Raw genomic sequence first — 12,585 nt, 5'->3', positions numbered from 1 at the left:
TCATCAAGATTAGTTATATAGCATTGTATAGTACAGTTAAACTGTACACAGACCCTGAGATTGAAAAATTGAATAATATATAAAATTAGATTATATGGATTTCATAATTATTTCACAGACTAACGATATTATTTTGAATTTTTCCCCAGGCACAAAGATGTCATCGTCAGCCAAGGTAAATAAAAATATTTATTTTTAAATACTGGATGAAGATGAAAAGATTTGTCTTTGACTGAATAGTATTTCCTGTAAATAAATATACTGGGAAGATGGTTATGAAATGAGGATATAGAGCTAAAATTGTATTAATAACTACTCCGAGAATTGCTCTTTCCAGCTCTTTTTCAAGACTTTTATAAAGATCTTTGAAATTATGGAGAATGCCTCATCAGGTTGGATCTTTAGAAAGGACAGAAAATTTTGGTGGGAGGTAGAAGGATTTATTTTACTTCGATGGGTTTTAAAAAAAAAAAAAAGCTTTTTTGATTATTTCCCTTATATTTTTGTTTGTGTACATGCGTAAATGGAGAGAGGTTATGAAAGCAAAATTTCTAAGTTTTAAACCATATGCCAGTCTTCATCCAAGCAGGTTAGAGTGAGAATTTAGAAATAGTTTTAAGATATTTTATTTCTGTCCCATAACCAGCAAAAATGTCAACTCGTGAAAAAAACAGCCAAGGTAAGATTTAAGCTATGCCCGTTGGTCGCTTTCTGATATAGCGCTCCTGTGATTCTTTTAGTTGGCTTTTCACCATCAAAGAGCATCAGTGCATGATCTCTAAAAAAACCTGAGCATTTAAATGAAATATACATTGCTTAGTGAGTAATATTGGTGGTAGTGGTACGGTTGGACCAGATGATCTGGGAGGTCTTTTCCAACCTAAGACTTCTTATAAGTCTGTATTTCAACTTAATATTGAAACACATTACAATGTGCATATGTATAGGGTGGATTATTGGGGTAGTCTAAAATAAATTAGTACATGCATACTTTCCTCAGAGAGGAATGTGTGTTCAAATAAGGCTCTAGAAGTCTTGCATTGTTGCCTAAGATATCAGAATATTAAGAACTGCCAACTAAAAGATTTGTTTTATCTCAGCTTTCTGTCTTGCCAATATTACAACATACACACACTGATGAGAAAAGAACAGAGACCGAAGTCTTTAATATAGTTTCCTAACATGAGAAATGAGTCTCTCCTAAAGTGTTTGTCTTTGCACCAATCGATTCTGTGCCTACATGCTACTGCTGGCTTGTTCAGACAAGAATAGGAGTGGTCTCCCTGAACATGGTGGAACATGGCAACAAAAGAAATCCACTTCTTGTGTCACAAAACTACACTGCTTTTATGTCCTGCAAACTGTATGGAAGCATGCAGATTCAAAACTAAAGCATGTTATCCAAATGCATGCTGTGTACAACATATATACACAGAGGTCCTGTCTCATACTTTTTGCTGCTACTTTACAAGTCTGTAGTCTCCAAATTCTGTGCTGTAAGCAAGATTATGTTATACACAATTTGATTACTTTTGATCTTTAGATTTTCTTTCAAAAAAAAAAAAAATCAAATTTTTGGAAGGTAACATATAAATTGTAATGAGAGCAAAAACAACTTGGATCCCGTAACTCTTTGTTTCTAATTTACAGAGAAATTATAGATTTAAAAATATTCTAAATTGATTTTTATCAAAAGCATCCTTTGAAAACATTGGGGGTAAAAAGGGATGCGTAAACTTCAGGAGCAACAAACTGTTGCTTTATGCCAAGGATCTTTATGCCAGCTATAGAAGAGTATATATGCAGCAGTGGTTACTGTAAAAAGAAAGCTAATCAGCAGCATCCAGATCAGCTGCAATTGAGCTTTGCAAGAATTAATCAAATTTGTTAAATTAAAAATACCCTTTCTACCAAACACAACTTTGCACAATACCAAATTGCATACAGCCAAAGTGCCTTTAATACTAATTCTTTCGTTACAATGTGCTTGTACAATTCTGTGTGTCCCACCAAGAATGGGCTGTCTTTTGGTTCTCTCCTTCTGGTGGCTCTAACTTCTTTGGCCTCAATGTTTCCCTGCTATCTATTATGTTACTGCAGAGGATGTGAGCTTTCACTAAATGATGAATGGGTACCTTTCCACGTGTGTCATGCCTTAGTCTGTTCTGAGCCTGGCTGGTATGAAAGAGGAATAGGATGTGGATGAGTGGCCCCATGTATAATGGAGATGGGGAGAAATTCTTGTCACAGAAAGTGCATTTACCAACATTTTAAAAACATATAGTGTCAGATCATTCTGCCTTTAACACTGGCAAAGTTGCAATTAGGAGGATTCTACCTACAAAGGCTTTTTTAATTTTTAATTTTTTTTTAATATGGGCCAACAAATGTATTTTATGACAGCTCTGTGTGTGTGTGTGTGTATTTTATGACAGCTTTTTCTATGTGCCTGTGTTGGGTTTTGTGTTAGGTTTTGTTTTGTTTACTACTACAGAAGTAACCACCTGTAAGCTAGTGTAGTTGCAGAGGGCTTTTCCCTACCTTTCTCCAGTATCAGCTTAGAAATACCCAGCCAGTTCTCTGCAGTGCAGCATCCTGGGCAGGTGGGTTTAGTCTGTTTTCTACTAGATAGTTTTCATATCAATATCCAGTTACTATTTGCAGTTTGACCAAGCTGATCAGAAAGAGTTGCCCAGACAGTTAACATGATTTCTGAAGGTAGAACCCTTGCAGCTGGACAGAGTTGTCTTGAGCAGGATAGGATGGAGGGTAGCCTTTGCTGATGCTGTTTCTGCAGGACCTCCACATTCTTCAACCCAAAGGCAAGAAAAGCTGCTTTAACACTCCTTTGTGGCTTGTCAGCTTTTGCCTCAAAAGGTGAGCAGTCTCTAGCACGCTGTTAATTAAGACAAAGCAATTCCCTTGGGCTGTACATGAACCACTGCATATGCCCCCAGCGCACGCCTCCTGCACTAATGATTGTATCAATGCACTTCCTAGCAGTTGTGTGAAGGGGTCTCTGGGGAGGGCTGCTGGTGTGCAAACTGCCAGGCTTCAAAACAAATCTACAGAAAAAATACTTCAGTGTCTTTATGCAAACATAAAACATTCTTAGAAACATGGTGAAATAGCAAATTATCATAGCAGAAGATACTTGCATGGAATAATGGGATGGAAGATGACCATTCTGTGTAGCTATAAACATCCTGGGATCACTTTTGCTTTTTTTCTGCTTTTTTTTTTTTTTTTTTTTAAATATATCACTACAGTACTATGCCACAAAATTTAGCTGAATATATTTTTACACGCTTAGTTCTCAGAATCTTATTTATCTGGCATCATCAAGTGGTGTATTGTTATCTGTATCATGAACATCTGTGTATGTTCAATGTGATTCCTGTTGAAGCATTAGCTATGAAAGTGAAAGGCTTGAGGAGCAAGTGAGAAATATTCTTAGGTGAGCTTCAAGGGATGAAGGGCATTAGTTATGTCTGTATCTGCTGCAGCATGGAGTCCCACAGAGTGTGTACTGCAGGTATTGCAAGTGAACATTACCAAGACCTGGGCACTTCTCTCTTCCTGCCAGCAGCCACAGCCTTGGGGACCACAGCCTGCAGCTGCCTCGTGGGCAATCACTTGAGAGTTTCCTCTGCATAACACCATGCTGAGGCCATGCGTGTTACTGGTGTTGGTCACATACCTTCTGTTGCAGCACCCGATTTTGCTCCCTCGGTGCCTCTCTCTCTCACGTGGTGTTGAGCTGCACCTGCTCCACATTAAGGTTAGTCCTGAGCTCTGTGCATCTGGGCTTATGCTGAAGCAGATGTAATGCAGGAACGCTTTTGTGAAGCCAATCCCATGAGCAAAGGATTAGACACACTTCCTTACATATGCTGGAGAGGTTTTGGGGTTTATTTTTTTTAGCTTATTTTTCAACATTTCTTTGTTTATCCTTCCAAAACAGGACAATTTTTTGCAATAAAATCCAATACTAGGAGGTATTAAAATTCTGTAAAAATCCAATAAAGTTATGGATGGAACAAGCAGGTGCTTACTTAAAAGGGTACTAATGAAAAACATTCACTGCATTCCTAAGTTTGTTTCTTTTTAGATTGTGCTTTATTAGTTTCCAGTGCTTTTTTCTTTTGTTAGTTTTAACTGTGCTATAGTTCTAGCTTCCCAGAATGAGGCAATCATGAAGCCCACAGTGGAAATATTTACCCTGCTGACAGTATGTTCAGTCCACAGAGAGTGCAAAATCTAGTAGCTGCTTCAGAACAGTTTTGCTATCATGGGTTTTCTGTCAGATGCTTGTTGAAGTTGCTCACGTATCTGAGGGCAAATAGAGACCCAGTCTATCTCATTATTATTGGGCTGCTGGCTCTCATGCAGGCACATTGCTTGTTATTAAAAGCCTTAGATACTGTCAGAAAAATAAATTTGCATTGAAGTGCTTGGGAGTTCTTATCATTGGTTCCTGAAGAAGTCGGGATTTATTTTTTTTAAGCAGGAATCATTTAGATTCAGTTTTATTGAGCATATTAGTGTTCAGTATTGCTTTTTGTCAGACTTTTTTTTTTATTTTTACATAAAATACTAGTTTACATTGCAATAATTCAAGTTTAATATTAAATAGTAACTGTTGTTACTATCTAGATTCTTAATGACACAGGCCTGAAAGCAGAAAGCTTGTGGGAGAGAAGCTATTTGTAGTATTAAAAAGCATACTTTCAATGGTCAAGCAGCTAGAATGTGAAGACAGATTAATAAGTGCACTCTGGATATGGTAGTTTATTGTATATTGTTAGAGAGTTCTGCTTGGCCAAGCTAGTTGGAGATGTTTGAGGTTTTTTGTTTGCTTGTAATTTGCTTTAATGTTGAAGATTCAGATGATAAACACAAGTAGATCTGAGCTGCAGGTTTTGAGATGCGGGTTTTGATGCATCAGTCCCTGTTGCTCTCCCATTGGCATTATTGAAAAATAGTCATTAATAGTTTGTAAGACAAGATCATATTAATGTTTTTTTTTAAATAATTGAACTTAGATGAATGATTAACTTTATTTATCCACTATTTATCTATTATGTGTATGTATGTATACATACACATGCATATATAAATGAAAAAGCAGCTGTATACTCATTAGACTTCCTATTATGCATAGCCTTGCTAGCCAAAGAGCATTTAATTACAGCGTAGACTTGCAGGGCTACCTCAAAGTCTGCCTAAGTAATGAGGAATAGTGATATATAATTTTTTCTTCTAACATTTTCTCCAGTTTTCTTGTAAAAATCAGTAAGAGGTAATGAGGGCATCTCACACGTTTCTAGGAAACTACTGTATGATCCTTGACTCTTTCATTTTGAGGAATGTTTTTTGTAGGTCAGGATTTTGGTTTAGTTATGTCACTCTTCAAATTTCTGAAGGATATAAACATGCCTCCTGAATTGTTCTTCTCTGTAGATATTTTTTAGTTAATCTACAAAGATCTCTTTGATCTTTTTTTTTCCTCCTGTTTTGCAGTTCCTACTCATTTTCTGACTTATTTTCATTTGAAAACCTTCTATATTCCCCCGAGAATATGATTCACAAAGTAATAAATTGCTTAAGTGTAATTGCATGAGTCTTCCTGTTCTGACTTCATGTAAGCACTGATTTCAACCTTTCAGATACCTTGTATTGCCATATCTTGCATGTTTTACCAACAGTTTCCCTGCATGCCAGGTACGTTCACTGGTTTACAGTGCCTGTCAGTGGAGATGCACTTGTTTGCTTGCAGATCAGGCAGGCTTCTCAGGTTCCCTCTCAGCAACAACACATTGTTTCATCAAGGTATTTATACCTCTCTTTTCTAGCAGGCCATAAACTTTCAGAGAACTCTCAGTAGAGTACATACTCTGGTTGCTAATGTCTGGTTGCAGCCTGCTGGGACCTATTTGGCTTAGCGTTTACACTAATGAACTTAGCACAGGAAAGTAGGAGCATGGAGGAAATTTCACTGATGATGTGAAACCAAGTAACCAAACTGATACGGTAGAGGCTGGGAGTTTAATACAGTAAGACCTAGATGTTCCTGAGCCCTGGATTAGTATAAAACAAAATTAAATTATTCAAAGTGCAGGATCACATATGCAGGAGTTGCTAACAACATTTTAGCTGTAAAAGCCTGTTAGGTTGTCTGCCAAAATGAAACGATGAGGAAGAGGGCTCTAATGTTCTTGTTAATCAGGCAAAGATTGGACCACTTATGAAAATATAAATGCAATCCCAGGATGTACCAGAAGTAATTCTAATAGAGACACACAGCCTTATGGAAAAAATATTGCATCAAAACCCTGATAGGTTCTCCTCTGTAACACTGCATGCAGTTATTGCCACCCACGTTCCTAAAAGGTAAATTTTGGGGCCACATGGGAACAGACTGAACATCTGCCATGCAAAAGAACAGTTAAGTAGCAGGATATTCTTACTTTTGCCAATGGAAGGCTGTGAGGCAGAGCATGATTGGGGTTTTCATTCTCACCTTTTAGACACTTAGACACTTTAGACACTTTATTTTAGACAGCAGCTGGCCATACCTGTGCTGAAGTTAGCAGCCTTGCTGCCACACAAAAAAGTAAACAGCCTGACCGTGCTTTCTGAAGCAAGTGCTGGAGCACCCTGAGTGTAAAAACTGGAGCGGAGAAGGTGGGGAGGGCACAAGGAGACATGTCATATGGGGTAGCACAGGGCTCCTATTACTGGCAGGGCTGGCTTTGGCTGTGGAGGTAGCTCCAGCTCCTGACGTGGCTTTGCAGAGCCTCATGGGCTGACAGCACAGCTTTAGGCCTGCTCTCTCTGTGGAGTAGCAGGGCTCTGTCTTTGCATCGCTCTGTCTGAGCACCTTTGTGTGTTGGATCAAGTGTTCTTGCATCTTTGGGACTGAGTTACTAATTTCCCCATACCTCTGGGGATCTCACAGGGGCCTGTGTGGGGTCTGCTTGGTCCAGCACAGCAAGAGGGCTCCCATGTGAGGCTCATATGCCTGAGCTGAGCCTGTGAGCACAAACTGGGAGCATTGGTCCTCTGTCCCCTGGCACTTGTGCAAAGACATTGTTGAGGCTCCAGAGGTGAATTATTGTGGAGCCAAGCGGAGTCTGGCAAGGGCTGTGAATTTGAGCTCAAAGCTTCACAAAAGCAGCTCCAGCTGTTCCCAGTGAAGAGTTGGCCCTTGAAGCCAGAGTGCTGCATCCACGTGATGCAGCCTTTTGTAGCAGCTCTGTGCTTGAGCTGTTCTTTGTCTGGTGTGGATAATCCACAGCACCTGGGTGTGCTGCCTGTGGAGCTGTAACTGTGCTTTTAGGTGCATTTGATCCATATTTGAACGGATTTATGGGACATCTGTGGTTGCAGTGGTTGCATATTGATTTATTGAGCACAAAGGTCATTTCAGGTGTCCTCTCCTGTTCCCCCTTCTCCTAAAATGCTTCTGCACAGTGGGTAGAGGGGTCTGAACATCTCTTCATCAGAAACAGAAAATTTTTAGTTGGTTACCTGCTATTTTCAGGCTGCTGGGTAAGAGAAGTGTTGGATTTTTAATTTTTCTTTTATCCCTCAAAGTTCTTTATAACTTCTTTCTCTCCCCCTGATACCCACTTGTCCACATTTCTGTTATGGAATGGCAAAGACCCTTTTCTTCCAAAGGTGAAGTGAGGAAAAAAGAATCTGACATAGTGTTCTGTATCTGGAAATAGCAAGAGTACAGGAAAGAAACAGTGTGATGCTCTTGAGTATGCAGTTGAGCAAGTAGGATATGAAATAGTTAAATCTCTGGTTTTCTTAACTTGCATTTACAAGCATTTGGCCTTAGGCAATTAGTTTCTGTTGAAGAATGGTTTTGTTGATATGCTGCCATCATCTCTAGTATTTCAAAAGATTTTTACATTAATATTATATCTGCCCTACAGGTTCCCGAAGGAAGGAAATTTACAGTGTTAGACAAAAACCTTTCAGTGGGTTGTCTGTCTGCTTTTTTTTTCTAATCCTCCTTCTTCTGTAGGGAGAGGCTTAATCAAGTTATACCTAAGCTGTGTCTCTCTAACAAGTGTGTTAAGCGTGTATGTTCAAAGGTAATCTTTAATACACACAGCTAGGTAATAAAAGCCAAAAATGTTTTTTCTTTAATAGGGCAGTTCAGAGATCTGACTTGCATCTGACAGCCCTGCAGTCTTTTCTCCAGGCTCCACAAGACCTCTTATCTTCTGACCAAAGACCTGACAAAATTCTTAGACTCTATCTCTCTTGTCTGTAGGGTCCAACAGGTGCAACTGCCTCCATCCATACGCATTTCAGTTGCAGCTTGTCTCCACTGTTCTAAGCAGCGATAAGAAATTTGAACATAAATTCGTGGCATCATTTTGCACTGATCTTATGGAACCAGAAGTGCCAAGATGAGTGCTAAGCAGAGAATTTGACTTGCAGAAGTGGGTGATCTTTCTCAAATACCTTCAGGTTACATCGTGTTTTAAGAGCATAAACACCAGATTTTAGCAGACAGGCCTTTACTGATAGATTACCCTTGGGTTTGATAAGAATTGTTTTCTTTATAAAATACATACTATAAAAATATTTTCATGGAAAAAATGAGACACTTCTAATTTGGAATAATCATCTAAAAATTTCTGTCAGAGTAGTTACAACACAGATTTTTCTTTTCTCAGCAATGTAATTAAGCAGTGCACTTTTTGTAAAATAACTATTGTTTCTAATTTATCTACTGGGAAGTGATTTTCTTTGTTCTATGTTCTTTGATATTTGATCTGAGGCAAGTTTTCTACTGTTGTCAATGGACAGACTTACAGGGTTCTTGTTCAAAGGATCTGTATTTGTTCTTTGAAAGAAATGGGACAACTGTTTTTCATCTTCTTTGTGTTTGTTCCTTTGATACTTAAATGGTTCAACTTTCATTGTATTAATATCCAAAATAAGGAAAAACCTTTACACTTGTGCTAGTTTTACATTGCTCTATTATTGCAATTTCTGCACAAGAAGTATTTTTTTTTTAGCCTGTGATCAATCTATTTATTTATTTTCAGTGGCTTTCAGTTTTATTTGGACTCTCACTGGGAAATTCACTTCTACTGCCTCCAGGGCTGAGGAAACCTACTACCAGGATCAAGAGAGACACAAAATTCAAGTAAAATGAGTTCTTGGTCTCAGAAGGTTGATTTGAGCATGCTAGTAGTAGAAAATGAGTCACAGTAATCATATCCTTTAAGGCTGGGAACTCCATCAATTTGATAAACTGGGACCTACTTCACCAGTTAATGAGAAACAAAAAGTTTTATAGAAATTATTAAACATCAAGAAATTAAAACTTCTGTGCACTAAGAGCAAAAAAATAAAAAGGTTTTGATAAGCCTTCTGTTTTGTTATATCTTCAGAGTGAATATTGTGCATGGGTAGAGAACTTTTAACTAGCTTGTGTTCAGGTACATGGATTTGTTGACCCAGTTAAATCATTCCATTGGAATGAATGAAATACTTGGAATGTAAATATAAATATAGTGTATGTTTCTAGTGTATACTTCTGTGCAACACTGCTTTGTATCTTTGGTGCAGTAAAATAGTCACAGGTTTTTCCCCTCTCATTCTCTTCTGACTGTACATAAGACTTAAGAGAATATGTTTCTGTGATCAATTTCAAATTGAGAGAGGGTAGGGACACTATCTTAAGCTTCGTGAATATGTTTCTGATCTTACTCACAACTTCAATTATTTATCAATCTTTACATCTTTTAAAATATTTTGATATGCAAGAGACTATTTTCGCAGTCATCACTGAAATTACCTGCTTTCTCTTGCCTTTTTGGATAATCCAAGTTAGACATAAACTATTTGTGTTCATTCTAGAATTCAGTCAGAATAAGTCTGAGTTTCACATAATTTCAATTTTAGCTATTTCAGATGCAAAACATAGATTCCACATTCATACAATCTATATAATAATCCTACAACTTAATTCAGGAAAGATTTATAAGCATTACCTGGACATCTACAGGATGTTTGTCTCATGTTTGTCTTCTGAAACAAATATAAAAATAATTGTTTAAAGATCTTCATTTCAGAGCTCAATATTATTCATATCAGATGTGATTAGACATTTCTTCATACTTTAGTGCTAATTCACAACTATTCTAATCTAGTCTCAGTCAACTATTTATGATTTGGTTTGAAACTCTTCCATTCTCTCTGCTATGGTTTTCAAATCCTTACTCCAAAAAATAAAATATTTAAGATTCACAGCAGAGTATTATAATATTTAATTTGTGATATTAGTTACATTAACAACAGATATTAGTCACTAAAGAAGCTGAAGCGTGATTTTAAAAAACAAAAAACAAAAAAACACATTGATGCAAAATTAATGAAATAGTTGGATCCCTTTTAATTAGTGCCTTTTGAAATGCAGCTCCTGTGTCAGTAGAGTTGGAAGTGTTGGCAGTAATTCTTGTTTATTTGAGGCCTGATTTAACTGTGTCACAATACTATTTTTGCTGCATGGTGGAGTGTAAAGACCCTTAAAAGTCTTCAAAGGTTTTATTTGTGGGTGTCGTTTTTTTTCTTTTGAAGTCAGAAAAATCATTTCTGTCGTAGTGTGGAAGGAAAACCCTTGTAGGACAGGGGTAACATATACTAGTAACATATACTAGTTAGAGCTGTTCCTTAAATGTAAATGAGTTACCTTCCAACCACTAGCTATTGTGTTTGACCAAGCCATTTAGCTACTCTGTAATTAGTTTACTCTGGTGGAAAAAAAAAATCTGGTGTTCCTTGAAAGAGAACTTCTAAAGACTTGTAGAGTGCACAGGTGCCCCAATAAATGTGCATATTTTTTGTCGCAGCTGAAGACAGTGTTACAACTGGAGTCATCTGTTGCATCTTTCCATCCTTTAGGATATGGTGCAATATTCAATAGGATACAATTGAAATGCTTTTAATAAATTGATAAATCAGGTTAGTTTATTAGTTACTTTGTAAATTTCAGATTGTATTCATCAGCAAAGCTTTTGATGCTTCTTCCTGAAGCATTCTTGTGTATTAGTTGGGCTATTAGTTTGGATGGGTGGGCAGCTCAGTGGGTAAAAGATATCGTTGGATGGTTGACATCAGAGGCTGTGTTTTTGGGGTCCTGCGCTACCTCATGACCAGTAGGTAACAAGTGGAGTCTGTTGGGGTCTGTCCTGAACCTGTCCCATTGAACAACTTTTGCAGTGACCTGGAACAGGCAACGCAGTGCATGCAAATTTACAGATGGCAGTAGACCGGGGAACAGGAGCAGGGTGGAGGAGTGGTATGCCTGCAGGAACCTCACAAAACAGCAAGAACAAATGCCAAGTCCCGCTCATCAGAAAAAAAGAGCCCCCTGGCATGGATGCAGACTGGGAACAGAGGGGCTGGGGAAAGGCCTTGTGACCAGCTCTGTGGGAAAGGCCTTGGGGGTGCTGACAGGTAGCAAGGTGCCCAGAGAGGCTGTGCTATCTCCATCCTTGGAGCTTGGCAAGACTGAACCAGACAAAATCCCAAAAAATCCCAATACCGTCAGACCTCATGGCTACACCTGCTTAGAGCTAGAAGCAGGACTTAAATGTCCTGAGGTCCCTGTTCAACCTGAAATATCATATCCTGTGGTTTCATTATATTTTATTTATTCAATTTCATATTTTAATTTAGATTTAAAATTTACCTTTGCTCTGTAATTTACATGTTGAAAATGTTACAGGCCTAATCTAGTCAGAGAGTTATCTTAAATTCAGCTAGCACTTACTGTGCCTGTGTGTGTGTGTGCGTGTTGTTTTCGTGTTCGGTTAGAAAAGTCTGGGCCTTAACCAAGTTCACATTTCAAAAATAATTGTTATATCACAAATATTATTTGCATCTCTGTGCTAATTACTAGTTTTGGTTCGTTTGTTTGTTTTTTGTTTTATTTTTTTGTGTGCTCATTTCTTGTGTAAACTTGCCATATGATTAATATACTTTTTGTTTCAACAGAGGGAGAATATATCAAGATGTTCATGCGGGGTCGACCAATCACAATGTTCATTCCTTCTGATGTAGAAAACTATGATGATATTAGGACAGAGCTGCCTCCTGAGAAGTTAAAACTGGAGTGGGTGTATCCTTGATACCATTAACTTTTTTTTTTTGTCTTGCCATGCCCTTCCGTTTTTTTTTTTTTTATCAGTCTTGTGTCTTCTTTGTTCACTGACAATTTACATGGGAGTGGAATATTAACAGGAGAAAAAAAAAAAAAAACACAACACAGATACGTGCAATTCTGTGCACTATTTCTGTTTCAGCTCTGAAATGAAGTGGTTGATATCTTGAACAGTCTTTTACTAATATAATTAAATATATTAAATAAATCAAATATATCATGTGAAGAAGTAAATTGGTATGTGGCTGACAGCATTTCTACAGACTTTGCAGATCAGAAGTTCATAAGAGACATGCTTCTGCACACATTTGGGTCTTCCCATCACCCCCTCTCATCCCCACAGATTCTTCCTGTAAGCTGTGATGATACAATTTTCTTAGTCCTCCTGT

General features: G+C 37.7%; 1 protein-coding gene across 4 annotated transcripts in view; it reads left to right on the top strand.

Moving 5' to 3' along the window:
- EML4 (EMAP like 4) overlaps positions 1-12,585 on the top strand; it is a 154,838-nt gene that overhangs the window by 107,876 nt on the left and 34,377 nt on the right. For all 4 annotated transcript variants that reach the window (XM_032183589.1, XM_032183590.1, XM_032183588.1 and 1 more), the window contains 3 exons: positions 150-175; positions 647-679; positions 12,031-12,154. In XM_032183589.1, the coding sequence (XP_032039480.1) occupies positions 150-175; positions 647-679; positions 12,031-12,154 (183 nt within the window). The remainder of the gene's footprint in view (positions 1-149; positions 176-646; positions 680-12,030; positions 12,155-12,585) is intronic.

The sequence above is a fragment of the Aythya fuligula genome, chromosome 3 (assembly GCF_009819795.1).
Source record: "Aythya fuligula isolate bAytFul2 chromosome 3, bAytFul2.pri, whole genome shotgun sequence".
NCBI lineage: Eukaryota > Metazoa > Chordata > Aves > Anseriformes > Anatidae > Aythya > Aythya fuligula.
This window is presented reverse-complemented; position numbering and strand designations above follow the sequence as displayed.